The following is a 14,028-nucleotide window of genomic DNA, read 5'->3' on the forward strand; positions in this document are numbered from 1 at the left end:
GGGATATTTGTGAAGAAAGCGAAGAGTTTGAAAGGAAAGAAGAATAAAAAGCGGTTGATTGGTGTAACAATACAATTACAATTACTACCTGCGCACAGCCTTGTCCCGCGGATCCCCCCGCGGAGCTGGAGCTGGGGGGGGGGGGGGGGGGGGGGGTGATGCGCGGTCACGTGACGCGGAGGGGGAGGGGGGGGGGGGCGGGGCTGCGCGTCCACCGGCCAGTAGCCGTTCAGCGTCGTCCCGGATCCATGGAAAATGCCGAGGGAGGACGAATAACGGTTCCCCGCCGCACGAACGCAGACGGTCCGGGGAAACGACGGCGCGTCCGCGTCGCGGCGGTGAACGGAGCGCGCCCGGACGGCAACGCGGAACGGCGTCCAGCGCAAATAACAAGCGGCCCACCGTTGCTGGCGTAGCATTTAGAATAGAATGGCCTGGATGTGGAAGGTAAGCGCGTGTTTTCTTGCGGAAATGACTCCGGATAATAACAGTAATTCAAACACACAACAACGTGATGGTTTTTTTATTGGGGTTTTTTTTTTTGTTCGTAGCGTGCCACTGTAATGGATGTCACATCAGTTACAATCAGAGCGACCACCGCTGTGATGCTGAGACACTCCAATGGCGGCTGCCCTCGTTTAGTGGTCACCGTTATGTGGAAAGGACCCCCCCCCAACCCCCATTTATAATGTGAAATAGGCCTCACCTGGAAGAAGTACTCACACCTCTTACTTGAAGTAAAAAGACATTAGAAGTACAAATACCCTGGACCCTGACACTAAATGACTCAAGTGAAAGTGAATGCACCGCACTGGTATTACTACTAGCAAAAGTATCTAGGTACTTCATCTTAAAATGCTCGTTAAAGTGTACAAAGGCACGTCATAGCCAGTACCCTGACATAACAGAGCCTGTAATACAAAAATAGGTGTCTAGATGTTGTCATAGTCATCTACTAGAATGTGGACCTAATGAGAGCAATCCTGAATCAGCAGTTTCAAAGATCCAGTCCTTGATTTGTTTTCCAAACTTAAGTAATGCAACTGTGTTAGAATTGTAGTACGGTAAAAAGAATTAGCTTTGTGTGGTAATAATAATAATAATAATAATAATAATAATAATAAATATAGCTGCGGGCAGCAATGCACAGGGTCCAGGTTACTCAGTGTGACGTGTGTGACGAAACAATGTACAAGCCTTATTCGCAATACAAATTTATTCAGGTTAATGTTATAATAAACTACAATTTAAGATGACATATAACCAAATTCATTGTCTGTAATGGAATACACACTTGTGTTTATTGTAGACTACCATTCATTTGGAATTTGGCTTAGGGTCTGCATTTCAAAGCCAGGTATTTTATGTCTGGGGAAGGGTGTGTCCCAGCAATGTTTGTAGCTGTACACTGGTCATTATTAACATATATGCACACGTTTCTTACCGTCTGCAGTCCTGTCTGCTTGTTAAACAGAGCGGCCCGCTGGCTTGATAACCAGGTCGGGAATGGTGCTGTCCACCAGCCAAATCTCTGTAATGATTGTCAGGCAGCTATCCATGCTGTGCCAAGTAATCCTCAGTCATATTTCGTCCATCTTGTTGACGAGTGACCGGGAGTCGGTAAGGAAGAGACTTGGCTGGGCAGGTCTGTGCAGGTTAGGCCGTAGCCTCGCTTGTAGGCTGCCTCTCTTGCCCCGCTTTTGCTTTCTTTAAGTTCGGCTTGTTCTTACCGTACGTGCACCGAGTCCTTGAACTAGTAAACTTAACACACACAAAATAACATAAACGCTGCTATTTAACTGAGAGCACCGAACCGCTGTGTCTGCACGCGTGGCGTCTGGGATGTGTCATGTCACGCAATGATGACGCAGTGAGGCAATGATGCAGTGATGATCTGTGACCAATCAGTAGTCTGCAATGTTTACACGTGACTTTAACAGGGGTGGAAAAAAAACACAGTTTTTAACTATCTCCTTCCACAAATCCAGCCCCATGTGGCTCAAACTTGGACAATAGCATGTGTAGACTGCCCCGAATACAATGTGTTCTAGTCCTTCATTCCGGTACTGGTTGACACCGCAGACAAACCATAGCCAACTTGTTATATTCTCCTTGGAATGCACATCTCATAGTACATTGGTTCTGATAAATTTTGACTTTTACGTTTGTTTAAAAGGTAAGGAGAGACCCGAAAATTGTAAGCTTTGGTCGTCATCATCATAAAAGCATGACAAATATGTATATTTGGTTAGGGCTACCCTGAAAGTCGATGAGTCTAATCATCTGTCGGAGATCCGTCAGTCGACTAAGATTCTTGAAGTTGAGCAGTAGTTTTTTTTTCGTTTTATATTTCATTTTTTTGTCAGTCAGTGTGGATTACAATAACAGGATAAAACAAATAGAGGCTTACAAAAATGCACAGGGATAACATTTCAATGGGTAATTAAATATAAGGGGAATCATAGACTTCTCTAATATTACGTTAGAAGACGCGGACACCGCTCTCCGGTTGAAAGCGCTCCAAAACAGGAAGCAGTGCCGCGTTCACGGGAGCTCGGAAAACTAATTTGTTCTGGAAGTGATGCTGCGTTCACGGGAACCCGGAAAACCGTAATTCATTTTGGAAGTGACGCTGCCGAATAGTCTAATGTTCTTATTGAACAGCAAAATCCGATTCGAGTCGCACAATTCTGGGTCAGGCACAGCCCTACATTTAGTATAAAAGTAAGTTTGCAGAATTTGAGGGGGCAGTGTCAGGGCAGGGAAGAAGGTGTTAAAAATCAACCAACATGAGTCACAGCCTGTGTGGTAGCAAGGGGTGACTAACATGCGATATGACTGGCGACCGAGCCCTACGCTAAGAGGTGCGCTGTGCAGGGTTTGCCCTTTGTTAGCCCATGTTTTAATTGGCGTGAGCTCATCCGTGAAGAGCTGTGCTGGACTCAGAAAGGCTTTAATTGTTGTGCTCCATTTTCATTGTGTTTTTCATGAAGGAATGGCTCTGTCAATGTTTCTTTTGACTACGCTTGGTAAAACAAGGCCAACATAGCTAGTGCGGTTTGTCTCTGGAACGCAGTAGGGTGCCTGTGTACATCGACATTAGAACAGTACATGCATACAAATACAAAGGAAATGTTTTCATAAACACACATCAAGTAGGAAAGTATGGTCTACAGTATTTGCATTTATGATTTACATTGAAAACACATGGGCTGTAATATGGATACAGACACACATGCACAGACGCAAATACAAGGTGTGTCAAATACCACATTGAATGTTGGGAGTGTTTAGTTTCTCAAGACTTAAGGGGATGAATGATAGCCCTCTGACTCCAGGGACCCATGAGGCAGCGTTGCAGCAGAAGTCAGGCAGATAATAACTGCCCGGATACGGTTTAACAGAAAACTTGGGGCACTGTTGGCATGTTGGGAGGGGCCCGAGACTACTTGAGTGCGAAGGTAGCTTGGAATCTTCACATGATTTTGCCTATGTTTTTGCCTGCCTCTTGTGGCTGAAATACACAAGATAGTCGTTGTTCCATCCATCACTGTTGCATTTCATCCTTGAACCTATTTTTAGACAATGTGGTACAACTAAGCGTGTGGCTATTTTATCATGGTAATGTAGCCTACATCTGTTGTGCCAACACACACACACATATACATATAGGCGCGCGCACACACATACATACAGGCGCGCACACACACACACACACACACACACACACACACACACACACACACACACACACACACACACACACACACACACACACACACACACACACACACACACACACACACACACACACACACACACACACACACACAGAAGCCAATGCTTGGGTAGCTTATCTGCTGTAGTTACCAAGGGTGATAACCTCCCTCCATGGCTGGGCAGTAATCCATACTGCAGCAGGAATAAGCAGGCCGGCTTTTTGACCCTACACTTATACGCTACTACATTCAGCAAGGAAGTCACATCGACATCTGGCAAGATTAGTGGTTATATTTGATCTTGTCAGATATTACCAGCCCTGCTCTGTTAGCCAGGTAATCCTATCTGAAGTGGGTCTGCCCAATGGGAAGTGCTCCTGGATGTGCCAGGACCAAATGTTCACACTGGATGTTATTGTGTAGCTGGGCTCGTTTTGCACATGTTCACAGTACAACTTTGTTTTGTTTAATGTAGATTCAGCCTCGTAGACAAACATAACGTACTGATATAACAATTGAATCAAATGGCCTATATTCCATGCTTCCCATGAATATACTTTTTAAGACAAAAACCAACACGCTTTTCAAAAAACGAAATGAAATAGAAGCAAATGTATTTTTTAAGGCGTTGGGGTTAAATAACTATAAAGAAAATACATTATGCTCACAATTTACATTTTACAATTGCGGCGCACAAATTTTCGTCTGCTCTAGACAGAAAAACCAGGTTGGCGCTATATACTCTATTGTTAAGACGACTGACAAGCGAGACAACGCTGTTCTTAAGTGCAATATTTGACAAATATTTGTGTTGCTCACAATTAATTAGTGCCTCTAAATATGAAATGTAAAGGGTGATATGCAGGACAGAACACGACTCCCCATTCAAAGATGTGGTCTCGTGAGCCACAAACATATTGACCAGGAGCCGAGTTATCCGTCTTTCTCTTTAAATTAATTCTCTTAACTTTAAAGTAAAGGACTGGTAACTGAAATGGATTGCACTCCAATAAATGAAATGGCGGAATTTGGCTGCCCCTCCGTTGTGTGTGACATTTGAAGGAGACGTAATGAAACACGTCAGAATCCCGATGAATTTCAAACAGGATTAAAAAAAAAACAATTAGGAGGCTTGTCGGGCTTTACTGTTTATCTGTTGTTTTTTAATCTTTCGTTGTGTGACCCCCCCACCCCCACCCCACACACACACAGACGCACACAACACGACCGTGACATCACACGACAGTGTCACTTTATTATCTACACCATTCTGACCCCTCAAAATGTGCACAGTCAGCAAATGGTGCCGTTGGCCAGTTCTGCATGAGATTACAGGGTTACTCCACGCCGGGATTAAAGATGACCTCTTTAACACTTGACTCTCCGATAAATGCGTGAGCTCTCCACTCGCCATCAGTTGAGGACTGTGTGCCAAGAGGCGCATCAACATAATCTGTTGTTCCCAGACAGAGCCAAGATTGAAGATCCAGGCAGCAGCATCCCAATCTGATAGCTTCCTGGCCGTCTCCCATGCTGAAGTGTAGCCTTAGTCAGGACATGATCCTCCAGTAGGCTTGGCCCAATTTACGATGAAATCATCTATCGGCGACCGACTCTGTCAATGTCCGGCATTGATTTTAATAACAGACTTTTTATTTATATTTATTTATTTTTTTTATCCACCAGGGAAAATGTGAGAATTCAAACGGTGTAAGTGCAGTTTGGGGGGCAGGGAGGGGGCAGAGGCTCTCCCCCTCGCCTCTCAGAGCTTTCCAGTAACCATTGTTGATCGGGTCTCACTTTCCCTCTACAGTCTTGTACAGAGACCTCTAGGGGCAAGTGCTCAAAAAATAAAAGAAAAGGCCGCTCTGGGCAAACGGAGTAGCACAGCAGAGCTGCTACTAATCTGCTACCTTGACACCCCTGCACACCGGCTCCCATGCCTGTATTTTTATTTTAGATTTATTTATTTTCGTTTGTTTACCACAAGTATGAAACCAAATTTTTAAGCACAGCTGAGTTAAGGGACTTTCCAAGTCCTTACTCCGTACTGTTCCAAAAAAACCTGTGTGTCCCCACTGTCGGGACGCTTGTCTTCCCAATGCTTTCTGTTGCTATGGGACTTAATTTAGTTTAATTTTAGGGACATTTTTTACTCTTACTTTTACTAGTATTTTGACCAAAACATCAGTTAATGGAAAAAAATCTTTACTATATTTTCATACAGTCTGTTGTTCTTTACTGCTCACTTCAGGCTAACTTGAGGGTATATGATATGAAGAGAACTTCCATAGGCCATATAGTGATTCTAATCCACCGTAATTACTTTCCAGCATAATTTAAAGTTACAGTGGTTTATACCGCTGAATGATGCTTGGCTTTGCTTAGCTGCACATTGTACATTTGGCAAAGCAATCTGCTCATTTTCTGTTTGGTGAGTTCTGCCGGCCCATTGGCACTGGGCAATCATTAACCTGGAAAGGGACAGAGCAGCAGTGGCCATGTACAATAAAAATTGACACCCTTTATAGACTAAGGCACTGACTGAGGTATGTTGTCTAAATGTACAATTCAACATGAATGCAGAAATGCAAGGCGGGCATTCTACTGGCCCCACTGAACCTATATGGTTCAGTGGGGCCGGTAGGAGTTCAATGTTCATGCAACCAGACAGGATTCAAGCCCAGTTATGGCAAGCAGCCATTCTGCTGAAGTCCTTGAAAAAACAATGAATCCGAGGATATTGTTCTGTTACTGAGCCGGTGCTCTTACCCCCCTAAATAGGGCTGGTGTACAGTACAAGCCTGTGAAGCTCAATTTGATCCACTCTAGTCCGGTCTATCTACAACACCCTTCACCTCTCTTATCCGACACATTGTAATCTTTCGTAAACTATTGTCAACATGACTTGCAGACAGTAAGGTGGCAACACTAGGCATGGCTGTATCTCTGAGTCATGGCTGATTTTGTGCAGCACGCATTGAGCTTTCCATGCTCCGCCCTTGAACCAAGCCTCTGAGAAGGCAGAAAATCCCTATAATTGCATTAGTGTTGCCCGACCACAAGCTTGGATCTCCTCCCGCTCCCTCCAGACCGGCTTTTTGGCTTAATTTAGCGTCTTGAGTAGTTATGATTTATGCTCATCCCATTGTGGGTGACTTGCTTATATCTTTGGCCCTTTGCCTATGATCCTGGCTTTGAAGTGTGCAAAGCACATGCAGTCTCCTTTCTCTCTCTCTCTTTCTCTGTCTCTCTCTCTCTTTTTCTGTCTCCATGGCTCTCATCCAGTGAAGTGCCAGGTTATGCTATGAAGTCAGCGGTGTGCTCAGTGGGAGTCATGTCTGGTCGTAGTTAAGTACAGTTCCTGAGGGCTTTTGCTAATCAAACAAATCAACGCTACTGATATTATCCCCAATGGGAACCTAATGGAATCCCTGCAGTGCTGTGAGCTATGACACTGGGAGGTTGATTGCCACAGCGAACTGAAGAGGCAGGCGGATACAAACAGCTTGGTGACTAAACAAGGATATTAAACAAAGTGTAGTCATTTTCTTTTAAGGCTATACTATCTTTCATGTTCTGTCCTTTTTTTCACTGATGTAGAACTTTCTGTTGCACAGTCATTTGTGAAAAAGAAAACGGGCAGAGGTTTGAGGAGAAGCGGTTCTCTGCAGAGAGCACAACATGTATTCAGTGAGCTTGTTGCTTTGTTTTGAACACGTTTGCGCATGTTGTTCTATGTCTCTTCAAGCTGTCCTGTTTCAGCCTTTGTGGATGTAGTTTTTTTGCCGTTTATTGCAATTACAGGTTGATACAGCTCTCTGCTGATTTTTGTTACTGTGTTGTTTTGTGTTGGGTTTTTTTGTCAGGGGATTGACTGCAGAGGCTTTATTGGTTATTTTAGATGTCCACCTGTGAATTTGCTGTGGGGAACAGAAATGGCACTGTATGAAAAGTGTGCAAAAGTTGTAGTAAACAACATTTTCCTGATGCTGTTTATGCAACTCGGTATAAGAGGATTAATCTAAGCAAACGGCTCATACTGTCTTGATGCCTGTTAATGTGTTTGTCGAAACTTGTAAGTAGGCAAAGCCTCTCTCTCAAAATGCATCAGCAGTTAGCACAAGCAGACTTTATCTCATTTTGTTGTTCATTTTGTTCACTAGCGAGCCTTTTTAGAAATCCAACAACGTTTTAAGAGAATCAGTATTCATTTAAGGTTAAGAGGTTAAGAAATGTCCTGAAACTAACAAAGAAAATAGCGAAGAATAAGAAGGAAGATTGCCATTTGTAGTGCTGCAGCCAAAGATCCGCCAAATTTCAAACTTGTTCAGAGGAAAATCAGCAAGAGTCGTGTATGTAAGTACTTTCAAGGAATGAACATAGATTCTCAAAAAACTGCCAATGCCACATAGTGTCGAACAGGTGTAAGCATGTATCAATAAATGTAACATTAACAACTAGCATTATAACCTATTGTCAAAGTCTTGCCATTGCTAAGTACTATATTACAAATTGTGTGTAAGTGCTAAATTACTCTTTTAAGCTAACTTCAGCTCTTAGTATGCTAGCATTACTTAACCTTCAGTCAAGTATCTCATAAAAGTCTAAATAATAATGTGTGTAATAGTTTGTCCCTCATGGCACACAAATCAGTTTAAATGGACTTGTTTGAGCTGTATCACGATACTCAATATTCTTTGCTTGGAAAATGACTGGAAAAATGGTAGGTCAGTGTATTTGTACCCAATGTATTTGTTGTTTCTCTCTTTCTCTTTTCACTGGTTTGGATAGCAAATTTATGGAGATATTTTTTGGCATATGTTTTACCTTTACACATTTTTTTATATATTTACATGTGTCCTTAAACAGCTTGTCTTGTTAATAACATAATGATGAGTCCGTGATCAGGTATTTGAGCCAACTCCTACTATCTTCAAATATAAGCTGGCTTTCACCTTTGTTCGCAAAATTGCATGCACTAGTCAACAAAGTAGTTGCCATCTAGACAGGATCTGCATGGATTGTATGTCTGCAAAAACCGGCAACTAGAAAATCACAAAGGTTGGGCCATGAATTTAAAAATAATAATAATGAAACGCAGTGTACGGGCGCGTTAAATCCATGTTAATCCACTGTTGCAGCTCCACTGGCCATGTCAGCTCCACTGGCCATGTCAGCCGCTCTGCATTATACTTTTGCAAAAAGAGGTCCATTTTCTTTTCGTCTGCAGGTTGTTACGCGAGCCTTTTCCATAGAAATACAAGATAAAACTACATAGTACAAATGTTACAAATACATACAAATGTTTTTGTAAAGAGCGCAATCAATTTATTTATATGAGTCTACATGAGACCTGGAGCAGGGGTGTCCAAACTATGGCCCGCGGGCAAACTGTGAGTCGTGGTCCATTTTTAACTGGCCCACAGCAAATTGAAAAAATATAATGGAATATGGCCAGCACAAGAAACTTGCGCTTGACTGTATTGTACTTCTTAGTTTTAAAATAGTTTGAGCTACTGTCTTGAACAAGGCAGCTTCTCCACAAAACAAGAGTTAGCATGTTCAGAGACACAGTTCTGCGGCAAATCGAAGACTTGTCTGCTAACTTAAAACATCAAGTGTCAGGTAAAGCTTGTGCTTTTGATTTTTATTTGATTGCATGTGATGAGAGCACAGATGCCAAAGACACAGCACAGCTGTTAATTTTTTTGCGGGAAGTTGATGATAACTTTTGCATTACGGAGGAGCTGCTTCATCTTAGGAGTCTAAAGGGCACAACAACAGGTAAGGACATGTTGGAAGCTGTGTCAGATGCAATTGACAAGATGGGACTTAAATGGGACAAGCTGTGTGAAGTTACAACGGATGGGGCTCCACCAATGACAGGCGAGCGCAAAGGAATGACCTCTATGGTGTGCGCCAAGGTCCAAGAGAGTGGAGGTGAGGCTGTTAAAATGCACTGTATCATCCACCAAGAAGCCCTCTGTGCCAAGACAGTTCAGTTGTGAAAACTGTCAACATAACTCGAGCACAAGGTCACTACCACAGAGAATTTCAATCTTTCCTATCTGATGTCGATGCTGAATCCGGGGACCTACTCTCCCGTTCTGATGTTCGCTGGCTAAGTTGCAGCGGTTTAATTCCCTGAAATCAGAAATCGACGACTCGATCAATTCTCTGAAGAATCAACATCAACTTTCTTTCCCTACCCGCCTTCTCCGGAGCTTGGAAAAGCCACACAAAAAGAATGATGAGTCTGTTCGGCTCAACATACATATGTGAGCAAACATTTTCTCTGTTAACTCTGAAAAAAAGCAGATTGAGAACCAAAATAACCGACACCATCTCTGTGATGTCCTTCGCATCTCAACCACCAAACTTACTCCTGACCTGCCAGCCATCCTTCAGTCCAAAGCGCAGCATCACTGCTCCCACTGAGTGGAACGCTGTTCCCATTATAGGTGATTTAAAAATATATAACACAGTATTCATGGATTAATAAGCCCAATTACTTAATAAATTCAGTCAATTAAAATTGATAACATTTTCTAACAAACATTAGTTGATGTGTTAACATGCCCATTAATGTATTTGCATAACAAGCTTGAACTATACCCATACCGTTTTCCCCTTATTTTCCTGCCTAATACAGGGCTGTGAAGGGGGATCACCATCCTGACTAAGAAACAATCTGAGGCTGCTGTTTTGAGAATGTGCTGCCGACCATTTTTGTACCAAAATAAATAAAAACACATTAATGGAGAGCTGTGATGTAGGCTGTTTTTTTTTTCTTTAAGCATATTCAATTATCAAGTATAATTTATTTACATTTGATTGATTTTGCTTACTTTTAATACACTAGAGGTGAGGCGATATACCTCACCTCTAGTGAGTGGCCCAGCCCTTCGTTTATTTTTCTGTATGTGGCCCTCAGTGAAAAAATTTTGGATACCCCTGACCTAGAGCTTTTGTAGGATTTGCTTATTGATCAAGACCTGATTTAAATACAAAGAACAAACATATACAGTATGTAATACATAGGAGTAAATTAATGCAATGCAGTACAAACATATCCCACTCATCAATTGAATCATTTCAAGTTTAAGTTCAAGAGATTATTTTTTACAATTACAGTTGTAGCTCACATTACAATTATATTAAAAGTTAGTTATGGCAGACTACTATAAAAAACATTTTTTTCATACCTGTGTTGTGGAGATGGTGTGGTTTGAGCAGCCTCACCTGACCTGGGTCTAGGTAATTGGCCCAGGATCAGAGTGGCTGCGTACCTGTTGCTCGATGGTTGATCTAACGAGCAACAGGTAAAACCCCCATCCCAACACACACTCAGGAGAGGAGCCCTTGTCATAACACATCTCCATCTGCTCCTGGGCTTAATCCACCTAGTCCACTCTCTACAATAAACTAATGTCTACAACCCCGTCGTCTGTGTTTCTGTGCCGGTGGTCCCTGAAAATGCCACTTGGGTAGGGTGTGGTAGGCGAAACTGCCACACTGGCACCTGAACAGGGACTTTCCGGCACGAGGAAGGGACACAGCAGCAACCCTCTCCTGACTAGCCACAGCAGCATCCAGGGTGTCTGGCTGAGGGCGAGAAGCAGCCGCAGCAACTACCACAGTTACCGCTGGCGGCTAGCTTCTCAGCAGCCACCACTAGGACCATCCAGCAGCCAGGCCACCCCTCCAAGCAGCCCCTGCAACAGCCAAGTCCGGCCATGCCTTCACCAGCCAGCACAGCAGCCCGAGGAAGGGAGGAGGGGGCAGTCTGTCGTCGCCCTGGGGAAAGGAAGCCAGTGGACCATGCTTTTCCGGGGAACCAGGTCCCCTGGAAGGGACCAGTTAATTTTTTTTGGTCATTTGTTGGTTTAAGGTATGGGATTTGTTTAATTATTTTAGGTATAGTCACCCTGGGTCAGAGTCTGTATTTTTAGGTATAGTAAATATAAAATATTATAAATTGCCAGAACAGATTTCCCGGAAAACAGATCCCTGCTCCCATTCACATAACCATGAGCTGAGCTGCAGGAACAGGAAAGTCGCCATGTGTGTAGGGGCTTTACTCTCCTGCTTTTTCTTCCACTTTGCCGTTTGTGGAAGGGAAGGCTCTACTGGCCTTTTTATTAACATTGACAAAACATCCCTCAAAATATTAAGGAAGGAGAAAAACGGAAATGACCTCTGTCATCTGTCAAAAGATAAATCTATTAATCTGTTTATCTATAGATTTATTCATTACTCTTTCTGTGTCTATCTTGAGGAAATAACATGTACTTATCATTATGTTTGTGAACTTAACCTGAATCTACACTTTGATGTACTTTGTGGGAGCTTCTACCCACTGGTACGGCTTTGGGGAGGGAGACGGAGTCTTTTCTGGCAGTGGAGCGCCGACATTGCGTGAATTTTATTAACCATCCTAACAAAAAGGCTCGCTGGCAAAACTGGAACGTAAAATACAAGCAATGATCAGTTTCTCTGTTTCTTTTTGGTCGTGCACTGGTCTACAGGCATTTCTGTGTTCTGCACCACGAAGAATACTCTCCCAGCCGGGTCTGACCAATCAGTGCAAAATGAGGCGGATCAGGTAGACCCGGTACGGCTGTGCCGCAATGGGATGAAGTCAGCACAGTCATCTGCAGACCATAGCTTCACCACGCCCCCTTGTCTGCCACATACTTGTTGACCTAATGGGGGAGCTATTTTGCTATTACTAGTTATTTAGCTGTGGCATTATACTGTCTTCTACTGGTTTTTACTGATAAAGAATCTTATTTATATATTGTCCGTCTTGCTAATGGCAAACGCTTTATTTTTCGAGTGAACAATCATGCTCTCTGTTGTTATCTTCAACAAAGTATTATGGATTTGTAGCAGGCTGCTATGGAGTTTCCAGGGAAATATCAATCGCTAAATGTCAGCAATCTTGCACTCTCATCTAGTAAATTGAAATAGATTTTCTCTGGTCGATGTTTTCCTCAACAGAGGGTTCCTGCTGTGCCTTTGCCCTTTCAACCATCCATAGGTAGAGGGGTGAGGAGAGGGAAAGCAACTGGCCGAGGGGCAGTGGAGTGGAAGTAATTGGTGCACATCGCGCAGTTGTCTATATGATTATCTATAGCAGCCTTACTTAAAGTTTGGGTGCTGGAGGACTTGGGTTAGACTGGTTAGAGACGCGTCACGACGTGCAGACTACGACCCACATTGTGATCAGACGGAAGGGCCTGAATAGGGATTCATGTGTATCATGACCCTGCTTACCAAATGTGAACATTCAATAAATTAAGGCTGGGAAATATATGGTTATAATATCAATATGGTGACATGGGATTGATATATCGTCAGGGATTATAGTTATCGTGATAAAGTTAGATGTTGTCTTCAAGTATACTTTCCAGAAAAGTAATGCAATTTTCTGAACTTCATAGCCCGTTCTAATCAATGCCTCTACCTGATTAGTCATAATATCCGTATTACTAATGATTGTTTCTTAAATATTTATTGTGTGTAAATCTTAAGAAGGCACCAATAGTCATCCCCGACATATTGTCAAATGATCAATATCGAGGTATTTGTCAAAAAATATTTGATGGTGATTGATGATGATTTGACTTTGTAAATGTTGCCCAGCCCTACAATAAATGTCAATTGATTATTTAAAATGATTGTCACTGTTTTTATGCATGTGCAGTGTGCAGTATTTTAATGCTATAATACAGTATACTTGACATCAAACCCATGACCTATGAGATGGTTTTATAAGCATACCATAGTAATCCAAATATGGCCTTCACATGGGCCTTTTCTGCCGCATCACCACGTGCCTCGAGATGCTTATGAACTTTGGCATTCTGTGGGCCCCACAGATTGTGTATTCATGCTGCATTTGGAGAGATATGATGCTGCGGTTCTGATGATTTGTGGGCCGAATAGTCCGGTCCCTCTCAGTGCGTTACCAGAAGCCGTGGCTATTTCCTCTGCATAGCCTTTGTCCTGCCAGAACCATCTCCTTGGCTGCGCTCCAATGACCATCTGCCCTTAAAGACCTCTGATATAAGGGTATGCTATATATATATATATATATATATACACACACACACACTATATGCATGCCAGAAGTCATTTTCAATGACTTTGAAAATTGTTGAGTGCAGAGGCTTGGTGGAGTGGAGTTAAAGTGCAGGATAAGAGAGAGGCAATTGAGTTTTAACTATCATACTCGTAGCACATGAATGTAGGCCCTGCGGAGAGCTATACGAGAGGTGTGCGACTGTGCGTACTCACTACG

At 42.8% G+C, this 14,028-nt stretch overlaps 1 protein-coding gene across 1 annotated transcript in view; it reads left to right on the forward strand.

The window, feature by feature from the left end:
• Window positions 1-429: 429 nt before the first annotated feature.
• st6galnac3 (ST6 (alpha-N-acetyl-neuraminyl-2,3-beta-galactosyl-1,3)-N-acetylgalactosaminide alpha-2,6-sialyltransferase 3) overlaps window positions 430-14,028 on the forward strand; it is a gene marked incomplete at both ends in the record, with an annotated part of 55,198 nt that continues 41,599 nt past the window's right edge. The window contains one exon of the mRNA XM_080011006.1: window positions 430-447. Coding sequence (XP_079867132.1) covers window positions 430-447 — 18 coding nt within the window. The remainder of the gene's footprint in view (window positions 448-14,028) is intronic.

The sequence above is a fragment of the Zeus faber genome (assembly GCF_960531495.2).
Source record: "Zeus faber genome assembly, chromosome: 12".
NCBI classification, from domain to species: domain Eukaryota; kingdom Metazoa; phylum Chordata; class Actinopteri; order Zeiformes; family Zeidae; genus Zeus; species Zeus faber.